This window comes from Ursus maritimus, unplaced genomic scaffold (assembly GCF_017311325.1).
Source record: "Ursus maritimus isolate PB19 unplaced genomic scaffold, ASM1731132v1 scaffold_33, whole genome shotgun sequence".
Classification (NCBI taxonomy): domain Eukaryota; kingdom Metazoa; phylum Chordata; class Mammalia; order Carnivora; family Ursidae; genus Ursus; species Ursus maritimus.
The window spans coordinates 923,141-949,222 of NW_024425897.1; the positions used below are offsets into that span (position 1 = coordinate 923,141).

Sequence of the window (26,082 nt, forward strand, 5' to 3'; positions counted from 1 at the left end):
TCCAGAGGTGTAGGCCTGGCCTGTGCGGGGATGGCCTTCCTCTAAGTGCGGGCCTCAAGGCAGTCCTGGGCGGCTTATGGGCAGGTAACCTGCCAGGGGCCGCCACGCAGGCCTGTGGCGGAGCTGAATTCTCCTGTTCTGGGCCCTCACGTGCCCCTCATGCACAGCAGCCTCAGGGAGTGTCACTACTGTCCTCCCTGACCACAAGTCCACATATGCCAAGTGGGTCAGCAACTCACTAAGTGTCTGCCACTTCCTTATTGTACTGACCTTCCCCACTACTGCACAGGTGGGGACATGGGACCTGCCTCGTGGCAGTGAAGCGAAGGGCTGGGGCCACCACCTGGGAGGGGACAGGGGCCACGGGCATACCTCTGCAAGCTCGCTCAGAGTGTCCTCCAGCACCTTCACAGTGAGGATGAAGGCCCGCTGTGCCAGGACCTGGCGGTCAGCATCTCGCAGATACTTCCTGCAAGCACACGGGGGTGGCCAGAGAAGACGGCAGAGCCTCAGAGCCACACGGCCCTGGATGGTGGCCCTGCCCTGAGAACACCTGCTGGTCCTTCAGCATCCCTTCTGCCTGGGTCCACTCCCCAAAAGCCTTCCCTGAGCCTCCTGCCTCGGCACCCAGCACAGACTGCCCTGGGCCCTCCGGACCTGGCCATGAGCCCCAGGAGTGGGGTGGGCAGGGCCGGGCCGAGTGAGAGCTGGGGGCTTCTGGCTTCTCTCTGTAGAGCCTGTCTCCAGGGTACCCCAGGCCCCGGCTGAAGGCCCCACCCCAGCTCCTACAGGTGAACGAGATGAGAGAAGGTAAAATGGTGCAGGTGCAGAGGACGGCTGTTGGCCCAACTGGGCCAGACCACGTCTCCCAGGATCCTCCACAACTCCCGCCAAGTGGCGGCTGCAGCAGATGTCCTTCGGGCCTACCTGTCCCATCCCGTCCGGCAAAGAGATCCCTGGTTACCTCTGAGGCACAGGTCCCCCTGTTGCCTGGCCGGTTACACTCGCCTTCACCTGGGTGACCCTGGCTATCACTTGGACACCTGTCTTCCCCACAACCTGACAGCACTCTGAAAGCCCCAAGCTAAAGGGAAGCAGGAGGAAAGGAAGCGGTAGCTTGTCCACAGCCTGTGTTTGCCCCAGGGGGCACAGGGCAAGGTGTTGTCTAGATACCGGACAGACAGGCCCCTGACTGAAGAGAAGGGCTGGTCTAGGCTCCCCAACCAGCGGAGAGACGCTCTGGGTGGGTGAGGGGCTCTAGCCTGCATGTGTGCCCGTGCTCTGACCACGGCAACGCCAGCTGTTCTCATGGGGCCGAGCACACACTAGGCTGGGCGGCTGCACTCACTTGCCCTGGTCCGGGGTCCGCTGCAGCATGGAGGACACCTTCAGCAGGGTGCTGTGGTCCCGGAGCTGGGCCAGCACCTTCAGCAGCAGCACAATGGAGCGGTTCATGTGCCAGGCGAAGCTGCCCGGCCGGTCGATCTCGTCCACGGGGATCCGCCAGATGCCCTGTGAGATGGACAGAGGTGGGCGTGTGAGGGGCGCTGCTGCGGCTGGAGCCTGCCACAGGACCAGAGGGCACTCGGACCCCTATTGCTGTCCTGAGAGGAATGAGAGTGTGGCCACCCCCACCTATTTCCCCCTGCAGGTGGTGGCGAAGGATACACACACTGTTCTGCACTCTCCTCTTCCGAATGGCTGCATGGCACGTATGTACTTGTTCTGTCCCCAACAGGAAACATGTAGGTCATGCCTAGTCAGATGCAACCAGTGGGAGAAGCCCAGAGCCTCTGTGCCTCCGCACAGGTGCTGACTCAGCCACAGGACCAACTCCTAGGGCCAAATAGATGGGTCAAAAGGTGGCCACTGTGAACTTCTGGCAGCTGTCGCTGGCCAGACAGGCTCAAGCCTGGCCCCCACCCTTCCCTCCAGCGATGCCCAGAGACTAGAGGGCTGGGCTGAAAATGACCTGCAGCTCGCAGAATGCCCAGGTTCCCTCCAACCTGCCTTTGTCCAGGGTGCACTCCGCCCAGGACCCCCTCCTCCACTTCTTGGCCATCCAACCTCACTGTCTGAAGGCTGAGCTGGAGCAGGGCTGGCTCTGGGGAGCCCCACCACCATCTCCCTCAGTCTGTGCTCAGCCCACTGCTGCACTGGGCACCCTGCCCATCGGCAGCTTCAGGTCTGGTTCCCTGAGGCATCCCCACACCCAGCACAGTGTCTGAGACATACTGGTCCAGTCGAGGCACGGTGAAGGAAAGGATGACCAAGGGAGTGAATTGTAAGTGAAGAGAAGTAAGCCTGAGGCTGCAGGGCCTGGGCATTACCTGGACATTAGGAGTTAACATCTCTGGGGCAGGACTTTGGGGCTCTGGAAGGAGCAGGCAGGCTCACAGCTGGCTCCCTGCAGCCAACACCCTAGAGAAATTCCTGCTCAGAAGGGACTGGGGCTGTGAGCAATGCCGCCTCCTCCACCCAGGGCCCCCAGCAGTGTACCCAGGGGGTGCCACCCCCGGGCCCTATTTCCGCGGGTGCTCAGTGACTAAGTCCATGCTCCAGCAGCCCCGGGAGGGAAGACAGGGCACCTCCAGCCCTGAGCCACTCAAGCAAGAGAGGAGCCTAAAACCCACAGCTCCAAGCCCGGCCAGCCTCCATGTCGGACACACACCCGCTAACCTCCAAGCAGTCCGGGGGTGCTGTGTGAAGGTTGGCAGCCACCCTTCATCCCAGGCAGTACCAGACAAGGTACTAGCTGCTTCCCGGCCTGGACGAAACTGGGAGGCTGAGGCCACTCTCACCCACGGCACCGACACCAACGCTGTATCTTCCCACCGGGCCCAGTGGCTTCTGCAGCAGCTCAGGAAAAGCTGCCACTCGAGAGGACAAGCAGTCTGGCAGTGCGGCCCTGACACCCTGTCCCCGATGTATAGCAGTGGCCGAGAAGGTACCATCTCTATTGCCTGCCAGGCCTAGCAGCATAAGACTAAAGAGCCCGGCTCTTCCACGGCACGGCAGACATCACCATGGTCCTCACCACGGCCTCGCACAGCTCTGTCAGGGAAGGCATAGCTCAGAGGTGAGGAGTGACTCCCTCAAGGTCACACGGCATGAGGGGCAGCCCCAGAATTGGTCCCTCGTCACGCCCCAGTTCTGAGGACAGGGAGGACAAGCCCAACTAGCCCAGAGGGAAGCCTCCACCCCCCCATCTCCAGCCCTCCACTGCTGGCCTCGGGGTCCTTCCCATACCTAACAGGAGAGGGGGAAAGCCAGAAACACAGCCCGGCCACGTGCCAAGACATGGCAGGCGTGTGCCAGGGCTGGCCCACGGCCACAGGCCAAGTCCGGGAGCTGGGTGTGACCCTACTGCTCCCGGATCTCACTCCTCCTTAGGGCACAGAGGGGCGTGCCCTGCTCTGCAATGTCAACCATAAGGGCCCAGAAAGACCCTGGATTTCACTGAATGCCTCCCTCTTCCCTCACTCTGAAGACTCAAAGGAGAGGGGGAGATCACTCTTCCCAGTGCACCTTGATCTGGGGTCAGGAGGTCTCTCCCCAGCTGCCTTATGAGCACCTGGGGGTGGAGGGCGCCTGACGTCCTTTGGGGAGCAATCAGGGAGGATGAATGGAAGACTCACATTTGTTCCTCCAAATCATGTTTGGGGGTGACTGTGTGAGGAGAAGGGCGCTGACTTTTCTGGACCCTCCCCTGGTAAGTGGCCCCGTTCCTCCCAAGTCACCCCTGCCCTCCATGCTAGCTGAGTCAGGGCACAGACTGGGGGAGGGGAGGAGGTCTGAAGCCAGGCCTGCCAGGGATGTGGGGTGAGCCTGGCTGTGGGCAGGGGCAAGGGTTATGGGGCCCCAGATATCGTGCCATTGTCTCAAGAGGCTCCAGGCACTTGGGGTACATGGGCCCCAATACCTGATCCCCACAACTTGCCTGGTGGGCACCAGCCTCAGCCTGCACGTCTGGGGAGCTCGCCACCTCTGGAGGTGGCCCATTTCATTCTTCATAAATTGTTAGAAAAGGTTTCTTCCACTGTGCTAGAACCCCAGGGTTGTCCTCACACCCCTGCCCCTCCCTGGCATCCAAGCCTGCACCTTGTGCTCCTAACATTCCTGCCCCAGCTTGGGCCTCATCCTGCCTCTTCCTTCCACTCTTGCCTCCAATCCAGCCACCCAGCCTGGGCCAGGACAAGTTAGGAAAAAGATAATGTGGGTGCTCCCTCCCCTGCTTATACCCTTGCCAGCCAGCTTCCTTACCTACTTCAGCTGAAGCCTGAGCCTCACTGGCCTTTGCACCCCTCCTCCCTTGACGCTGGACACTCACCAAGCCTGCCCCCTTACAGAGCTGTGAATTTGATGCTTCTCACTTTTTGGGGTGCCCTCTCACCTCCTCTGTCCAGCCAGCTCTGCTGTGTCCTCTGAAGCCTGGCTGTGATGTCACCTCCTCTCTGAAGCCCTCCTGGCTTGCTGCCCTTCTAAGTCTCTGCCAGGACCACTCAGGGTCAGCCCCTTAGATGGTCAGGGGGTGGGCCTGCAGCTGGGAATGCATCCTAAGTGGGGGCAGGTCTGCTTCAGTTCCAGGGCCCCAGGAACGTGACACAAACCTGGCAGAGCAGGCAAGGTGCCCAGCTTGAGAAGGGTTTCCTGCTCACAGAAGCCTAGCTCCTCCATCTCCCTGCCAGTCCCTCACCCTGGAGATTTCCAGGGTAAGTGGGAAACAATTCTGGTCACAGGGAAATGAATCCTCTTCAGAGCTCTGGGTGTGCACATGAGCCCTGCACTGGAGGGGGCTGGTGGCAGCATGCCTCCAGGCTCCTGGTCAGGCAAGGGCCAGCTCCCCTCTCTCCCGTGAAAAAGTGGGGGGCCGAGAAGGCAATGCCAGAGGTAAAACATATTTGGCCCTCTGCAGGGTAGGCCAGGTGACCACAGCAGACTTGGCAGATAGTGGAGGACATGGGTAGGGTCCCTTCAGAGAGGGAACCCCAAACTCCTGCTCTTGCTCCCAAGTTCTAGAATCAAAGACACAGGGCATTTACCTGTTCGGTTTTTTTCTTGGAAGAGGTATGGGATGTACCAAAATGAGCCAGTAAGCACGCTAAAAACAAAGCAAAACAAAACAAAAAAACAAACACAAAAACAAACAAAGACAACAACAACAACAAAACAAAAAAAACCACCTCTCTGGAAGACTTACCATGTCACCCCCCGGAGTGGGCCAACCTGGGACTGTGAGGGGTGGCCGGGCACTGCTAGTCCCACCAGCAGTCATATACAGGCAGGGGCTGTCATCTGCTCATTGAAGCAAGGCAGTGCCTTAGATAAGACACTTTCTGGATGCATAGTGAGCAGGAGTGGGGGTCTGCCTGCCACCCGCTCCCTGTCATGCCACGGCACCACAGGCCTGCCCATCTCACCCTTTGGGACTGCCCTTCCCGCCCCTACCCTTCCTCCTGCACCCCGTTCCTGATTCCCAGGATGCTGCTCCCAACCGGGCACTGACAAATCCGGTGGCATCAGAGTTCCACGATCATGGACATTTTCAAGCACACTTAGCTGGCTCAAACTGCTCATTGTGTACGTGGGAACCCGAGGCCCCAGCCACATTGCTGGATGGCAGCCAAGCCCGGAATGCAGGTGGCTTCCCTCCTCACGGCTGGGGCCACTGGGCTACCTTCCACTGCAGCCACTGAGAGCCTGGCTGAGCGGCCTCTGTACCGGCCAGGAGCGTCCCTGTGCCTGAGAGCCAGACTCCCGAAGGGCTTTTAGCCTATCCCTGAGGAGAGATGGGACCAGGATGCACCCTGTGAGGACAGGTCTACTTGGTACCACGTCTCAGGGCGTGGTTTGGATCTTTTCACACGAGGGCGCCCTATTAATCCATTTCCCTTCCAGATATGTGCACGCAGCCAGAACATACCCATCTATTTCAGAAAGGCAAGGCTGGAGGACCACACAGATCAGCCAGAGAGTCCGCAGAAATTCAGAAGGGAACCACAGACACCAGAAGCCCCGGGGAGGTTCCTGCAGACATGCAGCCAGCCTCCAGGGACAGCTGGCCTGAGGGCGTGGAGCCACCAGGCAGCGTCATAAGCTGGCAGGGTGGCAAGTAAGCCAACGACTCTGCCTTCTGCCTGAGCAGGCAGCGCCGGGCTTCCGTGTTTGCGGCCAGAGACCCCACGATACCAGCAGCCCCGAGACAAGTGGGACACTTCCTGCCCCCCTACAGAGGGGAAGAAGCCAAAGCACACTCCCACATACTGCCCCTCAGAAGAAGACAGCCCTGCCAGGCCGGGCCTGCTCGGAAGCCCCTCAGAGAACAGGGAGCTCCCAGGGAGCGGACAGGCAGCAGGAGAGGGCTGTCTGCACACGGGACGTAGGGGTACAGCCAGGTTCCACCTGCAGCAGCAGGCGCCACGTGCGCAGGCCTCAGGGAGGGTGCAGGGGATGTGCCAGGAGGCATCTGAGCGGGAGGAAGAAGGGGTCTCACGGGAAGGGAGGAGGCAGCAGTGCCTGAGGGGAGGGGCAGCTGGGAGTGACCCGAGGGAGGCCTGCCCTTGGGGGCTGAAGGACAGGCCAAAGCAGGATCACAGAGAAGTGAGGGCAGGAGTGGGAGCCAGGGGCAGCAAGGACCCCATGAAGAGGGTCTGGGATGGGGCTCACCCCCGAGGGAGGAAGGCAGCACTGGTGCTGGGCGGGGCCATGACTCAGGGTCCCTCCTACTTCTTCCCTGTGCCCCACCCAGCTGCCCTCTTGTCCCGTAGCTCTGGCTGCACCCCAAGACTCCCCTCTGCCAAAGTGCAGGCACACACTCAATTCCTGTCTGGGATGATGCCCGCTTGGAGAACTATGGGCAGCTGGGGGTGCACAGCAGCAGCCTCGGAGCACTCAGAAACCGGGACGTGCTCGAAGCTCCACCCATGTGCAGCTCCCCGGGAGCATCTCAGCCGACCCCCAGTGCGTCCAAGTGGTTCCAGGCTCCTGGCCGGCAGATGAGGTCACTGAGACAGACTATAACCACCTGAATAATTCATGGAGCCCCAGACTCTGGGCTGAGCGCTTGATACAAGTTAACAAACCCTCCCTGTAGCCTTGAGACTAGGGCATCCTCCTGCCGCTTAAGGAAACAGAGCTTGAAAAGCTGAGCCCCACACTGGGGCAAGCCTGGGGGTTCATGGAGGCTGGCCAGCATGGTTGGGGGCCCTTGGGGACCTTCCCAGGGGAGCTGAGAGCTGGTTGGTGGAAGGGGTGGGGTGCTGCCAGGTCACCCTACACTCTTGCCCATGAACACACTGTCCCCTCACAAAGGGGGCTGGAAAGCAGGGTGAGGCTGGTGCCTGGTAGGAAGGCCACCAGGCCTTGGCCTCTGGTCACCAAAATCTTGGCAGGTGGCACCTCAGGGATGGACAGCAGATGCCCCCGCTGGCATGGAGCACTGCTCCTGGCTGCCAGGCTAAGGTCGTGCTCACTCCTAAGGCTCATGCTGTCTCCAGCATACTGTGGTCTGGGGGAAGCTTCATCCTGGAGGGGCAGGGACTCCCCTCCCCCAGATTCCTGATCAGTGTGGGCTGGAGGGCCTTGCCCATCCATACTCCTGGACCCCCTCCCTGCACACCAGCAGGGCTGCCAGCACAGCCTCTTCCCATGGCTCAGAACCAACTCTGAGGGGCACCTGGGTGGCTCAGTCATTGAGCGTCTGCCTTCAGCTCCCGGCAGTGATCCCGGCAATCTGGGATCGAGCCCCACATCAGGCTCCTCCGCTGGGAGCCTGCTTCTTCCTCTCCCATTCCCCCTGCCTGTGTTCCCTCTCTCTCTGTCAAATAAATAAAATCTTTTTTTTTTTTAAAAAAAGAACCAACTCTGAGCTTGGCAGCCCAAAACCACATGTCCAGATACAGTTCTGATTCTCACGGTAGCTCCAAGTGCCCTGTGCAGGGCCGCTGTTCAGGCCCTTCTTGACAGTACACCCCAAGGTCATTCTGGGGCTCCCAGATGCACTCGTCACCTTCATGGATCCCATCTTTTGGTGACAGCTCCCCCTGGGGCCTCCTGCACTCCAAGGGCACAGGCAAAGGCCCCCCAGGGAAACAAGGGGCCCGGAAATGCCAAAGCAGAGAAGGAGGCAGGTGGGAGGTGTGGCCCAGTCGGGCTCTGTTCCATCTAAGCCGCACTCAGACCCAGGGCACGAGCTTGTCACTGAGTGGACGAGGCTCAGGCCACGGGGACTGGGTGCAGATTCTGATTCCTCCCACACCCACACTGGCAGGGACTATCCAAGTGTGTAATCAATCCACCCCTCATCTTCCAGAGGGGGAAGGTGAGTTCAGACAACCTGCCCGAAGCTACCTAGTGACCTGGTGTGGGGCCAGACCGGGATCAGTCTTCCCCTCTTCAGGTCTCTCCCCCTGTGATCTCCCTGAATGTTTACAAAGGTACAGAAGGTCAGCAATGTGATCTATGATTTACAGACTAGACAGAACCAAGCAGTGATACCAAATCACTTCAGTTTTGAGCCAGGGCCTTTGAAGACCTGAGAACGCACCTTTGAAAGGGGAGGTGGGAATGGGAACACCTGCTGGCAGACGAATGGGGAGCAAGCGTCTACCACCAGTACCTCTGAGCGTCTCAGAGACTTCATAATCTAGGCCCCTAAGCTCCTGTTTTGGGCATGGCCTCCAGCCTCGGTCTTCCAGAACGCTGCTGGGCTCCTCTTGCTGTCCCCTGCTGCCCTACCCACAGGACTCGGGTGTCCCTTCCCCACTCTGCTATTACTGGGGTCATGCTCAGCTGGGGCACCTGGCAAGACTCAAGCAGGAAGACAGAAGAGAAAGTAACCACCCCTGGGAGTACCCAGAAAGGCCACAAAGGAGACTGGCTTGGGTGCCTTGGGGAAAAACTAAGCAGGGAAAGGCAGTGAGATGCCAACAGTACTGTGGGAGACCGAAGGGTGCTCAGACTGCTGAGACAACAGGTGGGCAGCTGGGCAGGTGGCTGTCTGGACCCTCTCCAGTTCACCCCAGGCTGCTGCAGCCAGAGGGGCCTATGTCTGTCTGGGGCCTTCTCAGGGCCTCCCCTACCTGACCAGGGGCTGCTCATAGGATGCTTGAGATCAGTAGCCAGTCCCAAGGACCTGAATCCTGGCCTGCCCTGCCATGGCCTCCTGGACTCTGAGATACCTAGGGTTGGGCAGGAGCAACTGTGTCTCTCTTCCTCACTGGCACCTCAGGCCCCCAGAAGAGATCCTGGCCTTCTGGGGGGAAGGGAAGCCCTCCCAAATGAGAGTCAGGCTAGGCAGACAGGGATGTGGCCCCACTGGGCCTGCCTGAGCAGCCTCCAGGAAAGGAATGTTCCAGGGCAAAGCCACAAACCCTGGCCTCCAAGTCCCCTCAACCTCGGTACAGCTCTAGGGTGCCCCTGAGTGAGTCCCAGCATGAACCAAGGCCTGAATAGGCTCTGGAGAGTTTATGCCCCGGATGAATCCCCTTTGGGTGCTGGGGAGGCCCAACTCAGGAGCTGCTCCAGAGCAGCCTCTGGGTCTCCCAGGGCAGATCGGCCTGGCAACTGCACAGAAAGCCGAGTGCATCCCAGGAACCAGGAGTCTCGTGGATGGGTCAGGCACACCCACCAGAGGGGTTCCCTACTAGTAGGAGAGACAGACATACGTGCATGGTTGGTACGAGGAGCAACGGGCTGAGAGAATAAGGACTTTGGGGAGGGAGTGTTCTAGGAAAGCCAGAGAAAAGCCAGGAAGGAGTAGGGGCCAGAGAAGGAGGAACCTCTGTCAAGTGGGGAAGAAATGGGCAACCCCCTAGGGTTGACCTTATCACCCAGAGTATCCTGAGCAGGAGAACAAAGGAGTGTGGGTTTGTTTTTGTTTTTTCGGAGCTTGTAATTTTTATCTTAAATTTTAACTCGGTAAACAGAGCACAGGTATTTTTTTGTATCATCAAAAACCCCTGTCATTTAAAATGATGACAGCACATCACCCCACAGGTGTATCCAAACCCATCCAGTCCCCTCCTGGTGGGCACCTGGGCCTAGTCTTTAGAATTATTATGAACAATGCTGGCTGAACAGCCTTCCCCACAGATCTTTTCTCCTTCTCCTTGGAATGGATCCCCCAGAGGGGACAAAAGAGTAGGTACGCAGCAGCAGTAGCAGGGCCTGGGTGCTGACTTATGACAGGAGGTGTGTGCTGCACGAGGGTGGGGGGTGGACGGACCATCATCCTAGGCCTTCCCAGTCCCCAGTTAGCCCCACGTGCCACAGTATGACAGGTGAACAGGCCTCCCAGGGCTGCTCAGCTCCAGCATTCCTATTCACAGAAAACACAGTGCTGTGAGCACCCAAGGGAGAACCCATTCCCCCGGCAGAGGGATTCCTTAGGCGAGGGCGGGCAGCCTGCTGGCATCCCATTCCCAGGAGCAGCGGGCTTGGGGCTGTGGGAGCAGGCTGCTTCCAGCCGAGGACCTGCTTCCATGCGGGTGATGAGCTGGAGAGAGCAAGGGAGCCCCTCAGTAGGGAAGGGTGCTGGGGTAGATTAGGGCCTCTCCCCCCAGAGAAGCATAAAAACTTCCCACAGGCTAGCCTCAGTGAGGCAGCCTAACTGACCCAAAGCTGAGCGAGGACAGAATCTGGACCCTTGGCCCTCAGGTCAGGAGCAGCCTTGGAGAGAACACCAGCATCCTCCAAAATCTTAGGGAGACACCTGTCGCGGGCAAACCCATATGAACCTCCCAAACAGCAAGACTACTTGGAGAGGTTGTGTAGGGCTGCACTTGGTGGCTGTGAGCCCCAGCGGCCAATGGTACTGACAGGGTGCCTGTCCAGCTTCTCCAACATGGGATATCAATTTAGAGCTCACAGGGAGAGACTTGTCTTACAGCCAGCAGGGAGCTGGAAGTATGGTAAAACTCAGACTACTCTGCTCTTCCCACTGCACCCCGCCTGTCCCCAAGTAAGGTGAATATCACAGACATCGCCAGGCTGGCAGGGCAGCACCTCTCCCACAGCTGGCCCAGACAGCTCCATCTCCTTCAGGGGCCACCCTCCTCAGGAGTCCTGAGGCCTTTGGAGCCAAGACTCCACATCTTCCTGATGACCCCAAAAGCGAAGGGCCCTGCCCCCGCCCCAACACTTGGAGCCACTGTCCTGTTCCAGGCTTAAGGTTGGAGGCACAGCCAAGGGTAGGCTAGGTTGAACACCCCTGGGGGCAGGAAGTCCTGCAGCTTCCACTGCAAACCCACCAGGGCCCGCCTCTTTGGCCGCAGGGTTGTACAGAAACCGCCAGGGGCGCCATCGCCCTCCACCCAACCAGCAGTCCTGGCTGGGCTCCCGAGGGCAAGGGATTCCCCGCGCCATCCACAGGTAATGAGTCCCCAGCACAGGCAGCGTTTGGGGAAGCCTGCAATTTGCCTGCAGCTGGCGCCCGCCCGCTTCCAGCCTCTTCTACCAAATGAGACGTCGCACACTAGGTCCCCAGAACTGCTGGCTACCCCTCCCCTCCCCCTCCCGCGGAAAAGCAGAAACAACAAACAACTAAGTGCGTGGGGGTAGCCTAGCCTGCAACTCCACCGCGGCCCCGCCTGCGTGTGCCGCACCCCTGTCCCGCGCCCGCGCCCCCGCCCCGCGCCCCTCTGCACCTTCCCTCCCACTCTGCCGCGGGGCAAGGTCCTGGCCCAGCTCCGGGCTCAGAGCAGGCTAGGTGCTCACAAACCGCTGGCACCATCCTCCCGCCCCCGCACGGCAGCTATTTATAGCTGGGGAAGCACCGCGCCCGGGCGCCGCTGCCCACCCGGCCAGCCCGCTCACCATCCCCGGGAGCGGCCCCGCGCTGCTGCTCCTCGGCGCCGCCCGCCGCGAAGTTGCTCGGGCCGGTGGCGGGAGAGCGGCTTTGGCTTTCGCTTTCGCGCGGCGCAGCGTACACCCCCGCGCGCCGGCTCGCGGCCCCCGGGCTGGAGTCGCCCGGGGCTCGCTGCGCGGGCTTCTCCCCCGGTGGCGCGAGCGCGGGTGCGGGCTCCGCTGGTGCCCGCCGCCCGCCCCCGCGCGCCGCCACCCGGCCCGCCCGGCCGCCCACCTGACGCTGTGCAGGGCGCCGGCCCGGGGGCATGGGGGCGCCGCGGCCCCGCCGCCGGCCGACTTCCTCCGCCGCGGCGCCCGGGAAACCACGGCCCGCGGGCTTCCTGCTGCGCCTGGCGGGCAGGGGGCCGGGGCGGGGGTGGCCGCCCAAGCCGACCCGGGGAGGGCTGGGCAAAAGCTTCAGAAAGCCAGGAGCTGGCAGGCAGAGGAGGAGAGGCGGTCGCGGCCCAGGCCCCCGCCCCGCCCTCGGCCCCGGTCAAGTTCCTACCCGCCGGCTCCGCCGTGGCATCTGTGCAGCGGAGCTAGAGCGGGCGCCGGGCCATGGCCGCGGAGGCTCGTTCGCTCGCAGCGGGCCGGGGCGGGGCGGGCAGAGCCGGACGGGGCGCGGGCACTCGCTCCCTCGCTCAGCCTGGAAGCGGGCCCAGTAGCGCAACTGACTTTTGCCGGCCAATCCTCGCAGGTTCCCTGGCCCGGTGCGTGCTGGTGGTAGTGGGCTGCCCACCCGGCGAGGGGTGCAGCCCTCACCGCGGGGGGCGGTGGGTCCCAAAAGGACCCGGACCAAGCGGTGTAGGGGCGGCAGGGAGTGCCGGGCGGGGGGAGCCGTGGCAGTCCTCACCCTGCACGCGGTAGCTATGTGAACGGCGCCCCCTGGAGTTGTGCCAGGCGAAGGTCCTGTGGGGGGCAGAGGAGTGGGTGTGTAGGGACACGCAGCTACACTGAGCTAGCTGTCCTTGCCTATCCAGTGGGAGGTGGAGTAAAGACTTTCCCACTAACGTCCTCAGGGGGAAGGGCAGAACAGAGATGCCATGGCAGTCCCCCAGTGGTCTTTACGGCTGGCAGGGGCCTCACTTCCCAGTTGGGCTCGAGGATGAGCCTGAAGAAGGCCCTGGGTCAAGGTGGTGGGAGTAACCAGGCTGGGCAGAAGCAGGGTGGGCTCAGGATCCCCCCTCCGACTCTATTCCAAGAAGGGAGGTAGCACTCCTCTCTCTCAGCACAGGGTAACCTGGAAGGGGGACTGTGCTCATTGTACAGATGAGGAATGGGCTCAGAGAGAAGAGCCTCACCCAGGAACATAACACCATGTCCCCAGCACCCATAGCTCTGGTATGCACGCAGCACTGTGGGGCATGCTGCTCTAGGACTGTCTGCCAACTACCAGCAGCTCCTCCCTTCCCAGGTGAAGAGAGGCTCAGCAAAGGCAGGGACAGTGGATAGAGAGATGCTGGCACCAAGCGCTGGTCTGCCACCACAAACTTCTCTCTCACCACCTCAATGCCATGAGTTCCTTGCTTCCTCCTCCTTCCCCACACACTCAAACACCTGAGATCCACCTGGCCCCTATCCTGGTGGCACTTGTCCTGGTGCCCATCTCCCCGAGCCAGCTTGTTTCCACCTATCCTACACTTAGGCTAGTTCCTGCCCACTAGTGTTCCCAGTCTCGCTATGCGCCCCTGCCAGGTGCCCTTAGTCCAAATGGGCTCGGGTCCAATCTGCCCCTTCAGCCAGGGGGCTGTCACATTCTCTGTCCTTCCTCCCTCCCCCCTGGAGGACGGCTACGCCCTGCCAGGCACTGAAAGAACCAGGCTGCGGTTCTAGAGGTCATTCACTTACAGGGAGACAAGCATAAGCACGAACCACCCCAGGGTTATGTGAGGACAAGGGTCTCCTGACTGAGTACTCGCCACAGGTCGAGTCTCAAAGGAGTTCTAAATCCGCATGGCGCTCGTCACAACAGCCCCTCACCATCTACATGCATATCATCATTTGACACTCACATGTGGGGACGGGTTCAGAGAGCTTGGGCACTGGTTCAGAGTCACACAGCAGAAAGGTCAGTATGGCCAGGACCCGCTCCCAGGCCTGGCTGGCTTCAGAGCCGGTTGACTCCTCCTGGCTGAACCGAAGGCTGGAGCAGACAAGTGACACTTGTACCTTGCACAGCTCATGACCTCACTTCATACCTTATCCACTTCCTGTAAGATAAAGTCAGACCAAAGGAGGCTGAGAACATGTGCTCATCACACCTAGGCCAGGAAGAAGGTGTCTGTGTCGAGTATGTAGTTCTCTGGAAACCAGGACTTATGGTGCTCTCATGAGCACACTGAGGCCCAGGGTGGGCTGGGCAGCCTGGGGTCCCATGGTCCTGAATGTCATAGCAGGAGGGAGGCCCATAGTGGGTGAGGGGAGCTCAGGGGTTCTGTGCCAGTCCCCTGCCCAGCAAAGTCTCTGGAGAGAGACTAGCCTGGGACATTATGCGCTCCCAGAGGTCTCCAGCTTCCTCGGCCCTGCCCCAGGGACCTCACAGTACCCAGCACTCCAAGCCCTGGTTTGTGCAAGCCCTCTCCAGAGTCCCGTGAGATGGGCACTGCCATCTCTAGCTGACAGACCATGGCACTGAGGCCCAGAACCAGGAGGTGGGAATCACTCTCCCTGAGCCCCCAGGAGGAAGCATTCCTGTGCACAGTGGAAGCCCCCTGGGGCTTCACATGAGAGTGCTGAGACAGGAGACCCTGGTGGGCTTGCATTAGATCCTCAAGAATTCTCTGGGCCCAAAAGAGCCTTGGGCCCCTTCTGGGACTTACCAGTACCCTACGCAGGAGAGCTCCCATGGGTCCTAACTGCCCACAAAGCACCTGGATGTGCAGCACACAGGCCCGTGACTGCTGTCCAGGGAGGATGGCCGCTCATCCACAGGGCCACCCCTGAACCTTGACGGCTCCTGCAGCACTCTGCCAGCCTCAGGGGCCCAGGAGGCCAGGCCACCGACCATGCTCACCCAGAGTCCGGCAGGAGCCCCGGCGAGCAGGGTCTAACCTGTGGGCTGCCTGCTCTGGGGCAATCCTGGGGATCGGGGTGCCCCTGCCACCTGTCTGGATGTTGAAGGGCATGCTCCAGCCTGTCCGTGGAGAAGGACCGATGTTAAGTGGATGTGCTGGCCCTGGGCTGCATGCAGGCCTCGGGGCAGGAGGAGCCCCATGCCATCAGAATGTCCACTGCCTTTCCAAGGGATATCTGACCTTAAATTGCCACAGCAAACTTTGACGATTGATCATAAGAAAACAAAAGTCCTGAGGATACTGCCTGGTCCTACAGGGACTTCCCCAGGCAGAACCCTCTCCCCAGTCCAGCTCCAAGACAGGTGGGTCACCATGGAGAGGACAACGGTGGCAAGGGCAATAGGTAGGTGGCCCTGAGAGCCACCTCCCCACCCCTGGCTCGAGGCCCCTGGTTGAGGGCCAACTCTGAGAAGTGCTGACCCATCACGTCCCCAGATGCTGTCCACCCAGCAGCCCCTGGCAGCCCACGGGGAGGCAGGGAAGGCAGGGCTTCACCCATTTTCATGTTGGGAAGCTGGGTGGCCAACATTCCCCTTTGCAGCCCCTATACGGCCCCTCCCCCCACCCTGTGCTGTCTGGCCACGTTTATTCTCTACACCACAGCCATCTCGAAAATGCCAACTGCCCGCTGCCCTTAGGACAGAGGCCTGGCCTCCCCCGAAGCACTTGTGCTCCCATGGGTGGCTGCAGAGAGGGAAAGCCGAGCTGGCTCTCCAGGAGCCCAGGGATGATCACCAAAGCCAGAGAAACTAGAGAAAGCAGAACTGAGCGGCTGTGGCCTTGTCTGGATGAGCAGCCCCTAGCAGGAGCACGTGGGGTGAGGAGGGCAAAGTCTCAACTGTCTCAAGGTGTCAGTGTTGAGTGAGAAGCCACAGAGAAGGATGAATGCTGGCCCGTGGGGCAGACGCTGTCACCCTGTGTCACCTACTAGAAAGAAAAACATGCTGTGTCCCTGGGTGTGGAACCCAGACCAATGGGTGAATGTGTGTATGTCCCCAAGCCTCTGCCTCAGCATGTCCTCACCCTGGGGTGGACCAGCAGAGAGGGCAGATGGGGCACTCTTCACCCTTTTCCGGACACTTTCTGGTCACTGGAGCAGTGCAGCCCTCTGGAGTGGTAACCACAGCTTCCTTAGAGACAGTCGCTTGGCCTTTGGTTGATGTGCCAGTGAGGGTAAGCAGCCCCCAGCAGAGGTGGGTTCCTGGCCCAGTGAAGCCAATTAGATCCCAGAGCTGGGCTGCTGCCCCAGATGCTGTCAGCTGAGCTGCCCAGGGGACCATGTGGCCCTAGTGGCCCCCTGCAACCATCCCTTCTCAAGACCTGAGCCAACACGGACCTGCAGGTTGCCTCTGCTTCCTTTCTGCTGACTCTGACCTTAGTCCCCACTTGACCTAACCCCATCTTCCTGCTTGGCTGAGTCCAGGGCTGCCTTTAGGTGGCAAGAATGCTCCCTGGAGTTAACAGTCCCAATCCTCAGCCTTGGGAGTTCTGAGCTGCCAACTGGTTTGGAGGCACAAGCCTCACTGCTGCTCACCTGCCTCCCTGCTATGGGACACTGGCTCTATGTGACGTGTGCTTGGGCAGCCTCTCTGCCAAGTGCATGCCAGCCTAAGATGCTGGGCCTTCCAGTCTCATGCTAGCCAGCTTCCTCTCCCCTCCCTGATGGCTAAAACAGCGAGATGTGCCTCTCCTCCCCAGGTATACAGACCCCCAACTACAACCCCACTTCATTCTCATATGCTAGGGCTGCTGGTACTCAGAAATTCTTTAGACTGCTCTGTGGCTGCAAGATTGAATCCAGCTGTTCTGCCTGTATGACCATGAGTGAGGACACAGTGGTGGGGGAACAGGGAAATGACATGTCCAGGGAAAGAGCCCAGCTGCGGTGCACAGGGCGCGATGCAAGGATCCCTGTCCCTCACGCTAGGGCTACGTCTGCCTCAACAGACAGCTGTGCCTATGCCGTGTGCAGTTCCGCAGGGAGTGGCGTGTGGGCCCCTGGCAAGCATACATTCCCACCGGTGCCTTCCCAAGAGGGGAATGCCACGTCCACATCCCCAGTCACCATGAGGCAGACATGGACGCCAGGGCTCTCATGGGCAGGGACTGATGCAGCCACAGTCCACATCAACTCAGCTCACCTGGCACTTCCAGCCCAGCCAGCGTGGGGATCAAGAGCAGAGGTGGCCACAGAGGGAGAGAAACTAGAACGAGACAAAGGGACAGGGCAGCTTCCTGAGGAAGACACAGTGGCATCTGGGCTGGGTGCTGTTGGACACGGATCTCCCCACACAGGGGAACAGAATGGAGGAGGAGAGACAGGTGGGGGGCCTGTGACATCAGGGACAGCCAAAAGGACCATGTGGAGGGGCCTCTGTGGAGAGAGAAGGGTTGCAGGCAGGGCAGAGAAGGGAGGCCAGCAGGCTGTGGTACCTCTTGGGGCAAGCTGGGTCTTGGGGTGTGATTGATAGGGACCATGAGAGCCTCCTTGGAGCGAGAAGATGCTTACAATGGGCTCCTCTGAGCCCACCCCCATGTCAGGGCTGGGAATGAGAGCTGCGTCCAGGCTTCTAGAATCGCCCACTCTTTGGAGGACTGCTGAGCTGCTTCCGCTTCATCTCAGGAGGGAAGCCTGCATCCTAGAAAAGCCATGTCTGACATGCACACTGAGAAAACTAGGACAGTCTATCGTCCGACCCCAGGTTCCTAATAAATGGCCTTTGTGAGCTTGGAAGGTCGGGGACGGGGGGCAGCTCTGGCTCCTCTGGCTGGGCTGCTAAGTGAGGGGGAGTGATAGGAACCTCAGTAGGGCCAAATTCAAGGCACGAGTGGCCGCAGTAGCTGTGGCCCATGCCAGGTTTCTTCCCTGGATGGCCCCCACAGGATCCTCGTGCAGGGAAAGGCCAAGCTGAACGGTGGGCAAGGGTGAGCAGACACCAACCACAAGAGAGGCGAGGTCCTAGACAAAGCTGGCACCTCCATGGGCATGTGGGTTCCCAAGCAGGTCCACCATTTTCTCCTGCCCCACAACAGCCAGAGGCAGAAATCTCATATACAGCATCAGAAGGGGGAACAAACTCGTCCAGATGCATCCTGAGGAGCAGGGCTCAGTCAACAGTCCACAAAGGTGCCCCCGAAGCAGAACACATTTGAGATGTGACCAGAAGACGCAACCCAGGCGCAGCACCCTTCCTCCCTCTGGAGTGATGTGCAACCTCTGTGATGGCACTGGGGCCTCCCACCCATGCTCTAGGGGACGGGACAGGGCTCCATCCCCAAGCAGTGGGGTCACCCATTCAGAGTGGCTCCCACACAGGCAGGATGCTGCGGCTGGCCCACAGCAGAAGCTCGAAGCCCAAACACAGCACTCTCTGTGAGCCAAGCCACACAGACCTGCCCGGGACATGGGTCTTATTCCTCCATGGCCAGAAACTACACCCCCCCAGACTCCCCTCAGACACTCTGCAGGGCTCTTTTTGGCCCTGCCCCAACATTCTCCCTAACCTCTACCCCTCAGGCCCTTCTCCAGGCCTTCTCTCCAAGCTACACAGCCCACTGCTCTGAGAGCTCCCCACTTGACCACGGCACTGCAAGCAGGACACCCTATGGTGGGGGCCCCACTGCCACAGGACAGAGCCAGCCTGCTGGCCATAGATACAGGGCTGACCCACTCTACCTTCTCCACCACTCCTGCCCCGAGCCATGAGGACCCTCACACCCCACACTGCCTCCCTTGGTTCCCTTGGTTCCCTCTCCTGGAACGCCTTCTCCCTGGTCTGACAATCTGGCCTACTCCTCCAGGAGTGTTCCCGACTACCTGCTCCCCCTCCACTTGCTGAGGCTGGTAGATACCCCTCCCCTGCACCCACAGCACCCCGAGACTCACAAAGTAGTACACTCAGGGTGCCCAGGCCAAGCGCTGGGGTGGGTACTGACACCCAACCTCATACAGAAGTGAAGCTACGGGGGTGCCTGGGTGGCTCAGTCATTAAGCATCTGCCTTCGGCTCAGGGCGCGATCCCAGAGTCCTGGGATCGAGTCCCACACTGGGCTCCCTGTTCTGCTGGGAGCCTGCTTCTTCCTCTTCCACTCCCCTTGCTTGTGTTCCCTCTCTTGCTGGCTGTCTCTCTCTCTGTCAAATAAGTAAATGAAAATCTTAAAAAAAAAAAAAAAAGCAGTGAAGCTACGGAGGGTAGTGGGCTCCTGTGCTCCTGAGCACAGCTATCTCCTGTCACCCAGGGGAGGGCTCCTCAGCTGCAGCCCTTGGGGGCCAGCCTTCCATTTCAAAGGCCTCCAGGGCACCACCTCACTGGGTTTCACAAGCCCCTGCCCCTGTGGCAGAGCCAGGTTCACTTCCCACCTGTGAGGAGCCTGGGCCTGAGCCTCAGCCAAAGCATGGCCTGGAGCCCAAAGCTCCCCACCTTCCTCCAAGTAGCTCCCAGTGGGCGTCTCTCTGAGAATAAAGCCCAGCGCTGACCTGAAGGGGCTGAGGCGGCCAGGCGCTGAGAGAGGATCCTGCTGCCTGGGGCTCCCTGTGACCAGTGTTGGGTGGGCCTTCCCTGTACCCCAGAGCTGGCCCCTACCAGTACTTGTTCTACGTGGGGAAGCTGGAGGAGTGGGGTGTGGCTGGACAGAATCTGTGACTCTATGCTGCTGCAGGGGATGGGCTGGAGTTCGAGGGCAAGTTCCACCTGTTCTGACACACCCTGATTTTAGATTTCTTATACATATTTAGAGATCAGCATTTAAATTTGTTTTTAATCAACCAAATTCCTGTACTTCCTTCAAGAGGCCTTCCCAATTGGCTTTGATCCATCTCGCCTTCTCTTCCACTGGCCCTAGTGAGCCCTCTCACCTACGTGCCTTATGTCATCTGGGTCCCTTCCCCCAGCTCCCTCCTTCTCCTGCAGGGACCCTCCTGGACCCTCTCCTGGGCACAATGTCCCCGGGGCACATGGCAGGCAGAACCGTTATAACCCCCTGAGGTAGGTCTATTCAACCCCACTTTGCAGATGAAGAAACCGAGCCTTACAAAATCTGACTGGCTTGTCTGGAGCCACCCAGCTGTATGGGTGGAGCGAGGCATGGAGCAGGGCCTGAGCCTGCCCTTGTGAGGGAATCCTTGCTCTGCCCCCAGGGGCACTGGTGGCCACAGCCCATCACCATGGAAACCAGGCAGGGACTCCTGGAGCTGGAGCTCTGGTTTGGATTTTAAACCCAATGCTGCTCTCTCAGAAGCAACTTGGTCAAACTTTCCAAAGAGGAAAAGTGGAAAAGGGGGGCTGGAGGAGGAGGAGGAGAGCAGTTCCCAGACTGAAGCCACCCCAGAAAGAAGGCCTGGTCACCGGCTTAAGAAGCCTTGTCTGGGTTGGCAGAATGGTGGCAGGGCAGAGACCCCGCAGCGTCTCCACGGCTCCTGCCCCTCCTTCCCAGGAGCCTGGACAGGACGGGAGTGTGGCCGGGGCAGGTGGCACCCAGCCCTTCCTGTCTGCTGGAGAGGCTGCCTTTTCATGTTTCCTAGTGGGGTGTGTAGGAAAACGTTCTTTTGGAAAACGGGCTGGAAAACCACTGACCTCATCCACTGGCCCACCTTTGGAGATGGGGAAACTGAGGTCAGCAGGGACCAGGACCAGGAAGTCAACAGCAAAACTATACTCTGAGGGCAGTGCAGCCTCCACCTTGCCCAGAGTAGGATACGCAGGAAGATATGTGGACCAGGCATGTGGTATTCCCATCCCAGCCACGCTCCAGGCCCTGCCTGCCATCCACAAGCCCCGGCCACATGTGCAGAGGCTCCTGGCTTGAGAACCCCCGCACAAGGCAACCTCACCATCACGCAGAGTAAAAGATGGGAGACCTCAGGCCAGAGTGTGACCTTCGACCCTGGGGCTTAAGGGCAACCACGGCCCCCCAGAGGGGCAGCCCCATGCTCACAAGAATCCATCACGAACAAAACCTGGTGGCCTTGCCACCGGGTATGTTCTTATAGGACAGCATCTCTGGGCCACGGGAGGTACTGTCTGCGCCCCTCACTCGGGCTCCTATGGCCAATGCCCATTGCCTCAGGAAATCCATCCTGCCAGCTTCCACTCTAGCTTAGGATGCCTCCGAGCGGCCAAAGGCTGTGGGCAGCTCACCCTGAACCCCCAAGCTCCCCTGAGGGTACCAATGACCTGTCTGGAGGGATACCCAGGAAGCCTTGGCAAGGAAGGGGAGGCAAATGGGCAGGGAGTAGATGCCAGAGGGCAGCAGCCATAGCCACAGCTCTGGGGAGGACAGGCAAAGGCCAGCAAATACAGGCCTGCCCATCTGTCCCCACCCCTGCTGCAAGACCCCTTTGGGACCCTCAGCTGCTCTCCACCCCTGCCACCTCCCACATCTGGAATCCTCCCTGGTCGGGGGATGCTACTGCTTCCTCTTTTTATCACCTAGGTGGGTTTTGGGGAAACAGAATAGGGAGGCTACATGCTGCCAACAGCCCACCAGTCACCACTGTTGCCAGGGAGGGCCAGGCAGGGCAGGGTGGGTCTCTCCCGTGACCTGGGGCCCCTGTCTACCTGCTCAGGACAGGGAAGTCACACACTCTGGTAGGGTTTAGGCCCAGAAAAGGCTCTGGGCTGCACAGGGCTACCTCTTGGGGCTCAGATATATGACTTGTGGCCACCTCAACACAGGGCTGGGACCACAAGGCTCTCAAGTGTCAGATGCTGGAAATTCCCATCTCCCATCTCAGAGATGAAGAGATTGAGTCTGAGAGGTCATGTGCCACCCTGCAGAAGACACAGTACTTCCACACCCTGGCTCAGTCAGTGGGTACGCCAGGCCCATGGGGGCGGTACTATAGCAGGAAGCAGAGCTCCTAACTCACACTGCCTGGCTCAGGGGCCTGGAGCTTGCCACCTCGGGTTCCTCATCTGCAAAAAGGGTAATGCAGCACCCCTCCTCCCTGCAGGGTTTGGATGGGGCCAGCTGGCCAGAGCCTGGCAAGCAGGATGAAGCCCAGGGCAGAGGTGGGCAGTCACGTCTGCAGGCCCCCTCCTGTGTGCCCTGGGTACCATAGCCAACAGCATGGGCTCCTACCTCAAACCTTGCCAGGCCAGGTGCAGGCTGGGTGTGGGTGGGTTGGTGGGAAGGGGGATGGGGGGCAGGGAGAGGTCTGAGCTCTCTGAGGCCAGGCCCTTTGGGGTGGGAATCCCAGCTTTGCTCCTTCCAGGCTGTGGTGCTGTGCCCGTGCTGCCATTGTCCTTAGCCGCAGCTTGCTCGCCATGAAACGGGGATCAGGGGGTTGCAGGGCGGAATAATGAAGGAAGTGCCTGCCGCCCCTGAGATTCCCTGCACGCGTGGAAGCAAGCCCTGTGGCCTCCCTCTCCTCCCTGGCAGAGGCCCCCTCAATGACATTCTTCCCCACTTCTAGCTTTCCATTGGGCCATACCCACTGATTGGCCGCCTGCAGCCTGGGGATGGGGGCACAGGGAGGGCCCGCCAGGGAGCCCCCCTCTTCTTCCTGGCCTTGAGGTGGGGTGCCTACAGCCTCAGCAGCCAGAGCCCTCCCTCAGGCTCTCCCCTCATTCCCAGCCATCCTCAGGTCCTTGGTCTGAGTAGGCTGCCTGCCCTGTTCTGCTTTCCAAAGCCTTGCCAAGGCCCGGGCCTCCTCCTAGAAGTGCGCCTCCCCCAACTGCCTTTGGCACCATGGTGCTGCCCCTCCAGATGGTATGCCTGGGCCTGGGACGGTGTCCCAGGGGACAAAGCTCAGAGCTCTCTGACAGAGCTGAGACAGTTACATGCAGTGCCCCAGAAAGATACAGCAGGGACATGTATCCAGGAGCAAGCCTCTAAAAACTAATGTGCAGTGGGAAAAGAAGTCTGCGCTGGAAAATGTTCTTCTCTTCAGGAATGTTAAACAGCAAGCTCCTGACTGAGCACCCCCAGTGCCTGGGTGGAGGGGGCTGTGGGCTGAGGTCAGTTCTGGATGTGTACACAATCACTGCCGTCCCCCCGGGCTGGCCAGAAACTCTGGCGTGGAGGCTGGCCCACAGGATGCGGGTCCCAGGCCTGGGCTCTAGTCTGGGCTCTGCCACTTGCTGGCTGTGTGGCCCAGGGCAAGTCACAGCTGTGCCATCCGCAGGGGTCTCCACGCCCCCTTGCAGGACTGGCATGATGTGCGGGACCATGAATGCCAAGGGCTTAAACATATCCTCTCCCTCTGCCCAAGCATCCTGGCACTGCCACAACTGTGGATCCATTTCTGGAGATGAAAACTGTCTCCAATGGCCAGAAAAGACTACACACTGGGGGAATGACCATCTAAAGCCTGTTTACATTTGATTGTTGGTGGTTTTTAAAAAATTCTAGCTGTGAATGAGGGCAGCTGGGCTTGGGCAGGGATTGAGGATTGTGCTGTGGTCCTGTCAGGATAGGGGCCTGGGCGTCCTGTGGCTTTGTCTCCACTGCCCCACTGCAGGCCAGCCCCTTGGGCCAGGACACTCTGCAGCTTCTCAGGTAGGAACCAGCCCTCCTCTCTACCCCGCCACTCAAGCCACCTCTCTGCCCCACACAGCTCCCACAGAAAGGGAGACAGGGATGTGGACAGGAAGGCCTACAGGCTGAACCTGGGCCCAGCAAGCTGGAAGCTGTGAAGTTCGACAGAGCTTGCAGAGCCCAGGACATGGGAAGGAAGGAGAACCCGAGGATAAGCTAAGAAGCCACACAAGTTTGCTAACCTTTTTAAGACTCTTAAAAACTGGACCTTTTTTCCCTGGAGAACTTGAAGTGAATCTTTTGTTTACTTTTGCAACTGGCCCATAGATCATCTCAACAATGCTAAAAATAGCACCACTGCAGCAATTTCTACTACAGCCAAGGAGCTCAGATTTCCTCAATTTAAACTTTTCCCTTCTTTTCTGTTCTCTAATTCCCACTGTGATGTGACTGGGTTTCCTTTAACCCCGACAATGGCGCTGCTGCGCGGCTCTGGGGATCTTAGGAGGAGGGGGAGGCCAGGACACCTGCCACAGTCACCTCCACCGAGGCAGGGCCAGGAGCAGTGCCTGATCCCGTCCCTCACTGGCCAGGTGGGATATCTGCAGCCACTGGGGACTCGGCACCATGGGGGAAGAGGAAAGCCACAATGAAGTCCCAGATAATTTCTTCTGAGCACCAGATGACATGGGTGCGTAGGAAGTAGTGGGATGATGAGCAGTGGCCCCTCTGTGGCGTCCTGGAGTCCCACATGCACACACGCAGACGCAGGGCCCACACCACACTGGGTAGAAGTGTGTGGGACAGTGGACCTGGTGCGCCAGAGTAGGCTGAGCTTCAGCCCACCCCCGCCTGCACCCCCATGCTTCCTGTCCTCACGGCCCTGCCTATTATCTCACTGGTCTGAAGGAGCCCTGCGTCCCTCCTCTGCCTGTCTCTAGGGTCTATCCACTGGCTGCCATGCCCACCACCTGGGACCTGGCTCAGGTGCGGACTTGCTGGGTAACCAAGCCTCGGTGTCCTTATCTGTAAGGCAGGGATACTGGCACTACCTACATCTCATGGGTTACAAAGATTCAGTGAGCAATATCATCTGTAGTGGAGTCCCCAAAAGTAGCAGGTTGGCAGTGCTGTGGGCCCTGCCCCAGCCTGGCCCCTCCAGTACATTGTGTCGGCAAGCGTGATGTCTTGAAGATCTCTTCCCTCCTAGCCCCTCTGTCCTACGAGGAAGTCCATACTCTGCATCTGGCCCAGCCAACGCCTCTGCAGGCACACGGCTCCCTCCTGATGCCCATGCTGGCTCATGCCTCCCTCTGTGCAGAAGCCCGCCAAGCAGACACCTCCTCCAATGTCACCTCCTCTGCCTTTCTCCCACTGTCAGCTCCCCCTCAGATTCTGGGGTCTCAGCCCTAGGAGGGGAAGGGGTTTATTCAGGCCTGAGGGTCTCAAAGAGCATGTGTACAGTGACTGCAGTGGTGGGGCTCAGGCACGTCCTGACACTTGCTGGAGGAGACCATCTAGGGCAGGGCTGGCGGGGGGTCAAGAGGAGGTAGGGTAAGCTTGGGAAGGCTGGGCGGCGCAATGACCCTATGTACGGAATAGACTGTGAGGCTTACCACAGAGGAAAGCCCCTATTCAAAATGGCCCTCAACCAGTATGTTTTCAGAGGCTGAAGAAGGCACTAAAGCCAAAGGCCTGTGGGCAGGAGGGGCAATGACAGCCAGGTGAGGTTCCAAAATGGAGGCCAAAGGGTGGTGGGACTTACTTACATTTGGCTTAAACAAACCCACCCCTGTCCTCACCTCCTCATGGCCTTCCCCCATCTAGCCACTCCTACCCAAAACCCACCGTGAGCTCTGGGCTCCCACAGCTTTTGTTCACCAGCTCACCTCCCCCAGGACCTGGGTACCCCTCAAGAGGGGCCTCTCTAATGGCTTGAAGGAAGACAAAATGCACCATAAGGTGACAAAGAGCCATGGAGAGAGTGCCTCACCACCAGGAGGCCTCAGAGCAAGGGAGGGGCAAAGGACTCCACCAGCCAAAGGTGGTGGCAGAGGCACAGGACACAATCTGCCACTGCCCACAACAGACATCACTAATGGAGCAGAGAGAGCCTGGATGCGGCCGCTGATTTCCCAACACATCAGCTGAAGGAGCCAGTCGTGGAGTAGGACAAACCCGGGTTTGCACTTGAGCCTCACCACTTGCTAGCTGTGTGATCTTGGGTCACTCCCTGGGCTTCTGCACACCGTTCAAAGGGGGCAGACGGAACCGATCTCTGCAGGGTGTTCCCCCCCCCACTGTAGCGTGACTGCTGACAAGTACTGCTGCAGTACTACACCCCACCAATGCCCCTTCAGTGCCATCCTCTCCTAGTACCCAGAGCAAGCACATCAGCTGGGGAGTGGCCTATGAACAGGGCCTGAAAACAGGGTCACGAGTTCTGCTGTCCAACAGGGGAAGCCATATCAGCCTGGTGAGCAGAGGATAGAAAAGGGCTTTTGATTTTGACAGCCGAGGGCACCTGCTGGTGTCAACTTCCCCATCTGTACAATGGGGATAATAATAGTATCTAAGCCACTCACACATGCTGTGGAGGATCAAAGGCGGCACCCCAAATAAACCCCCCAGTGAGTGCCTGTAAATGGGGCCAGTCCTGCCATTTGCTGCCGTGGGCCAGGCTGGG

The 26,082-nt window shown here is 59.6% G+C and overlaps 1 protein-coding gene across 3 annotated transcripts in view; it reads right to left on the bottom strand.

Moving 5' to 3' along the window:
* Positions 1 to 26,082, bottom strand: part of CABIN1 (calcineurin binding protein 1) — a 151,211-nt gene that overhangs the window by 12,308 nt on the left and 112,821 nt on the right. For all 3 annotated transcript variants that reach the window (XM_040619499.1, XM_040619498.1, XM_040619500.1), the window contains exons 30-31: positions 1,349 to 1,512; positions 373 to 469 (exon numbers count right to left, since the gene is read on the bottom strand). In XM_040619499.1, coding sequence (XP_040475433.1) covers positions 373 to 469; positions 1,349 to 1,512 — 261 coding nt within the window. The remainder of the gene's footprint in view (positions 1 to 372; positions 470 to 1,348; positions 1,513 to 26,082) is intronic.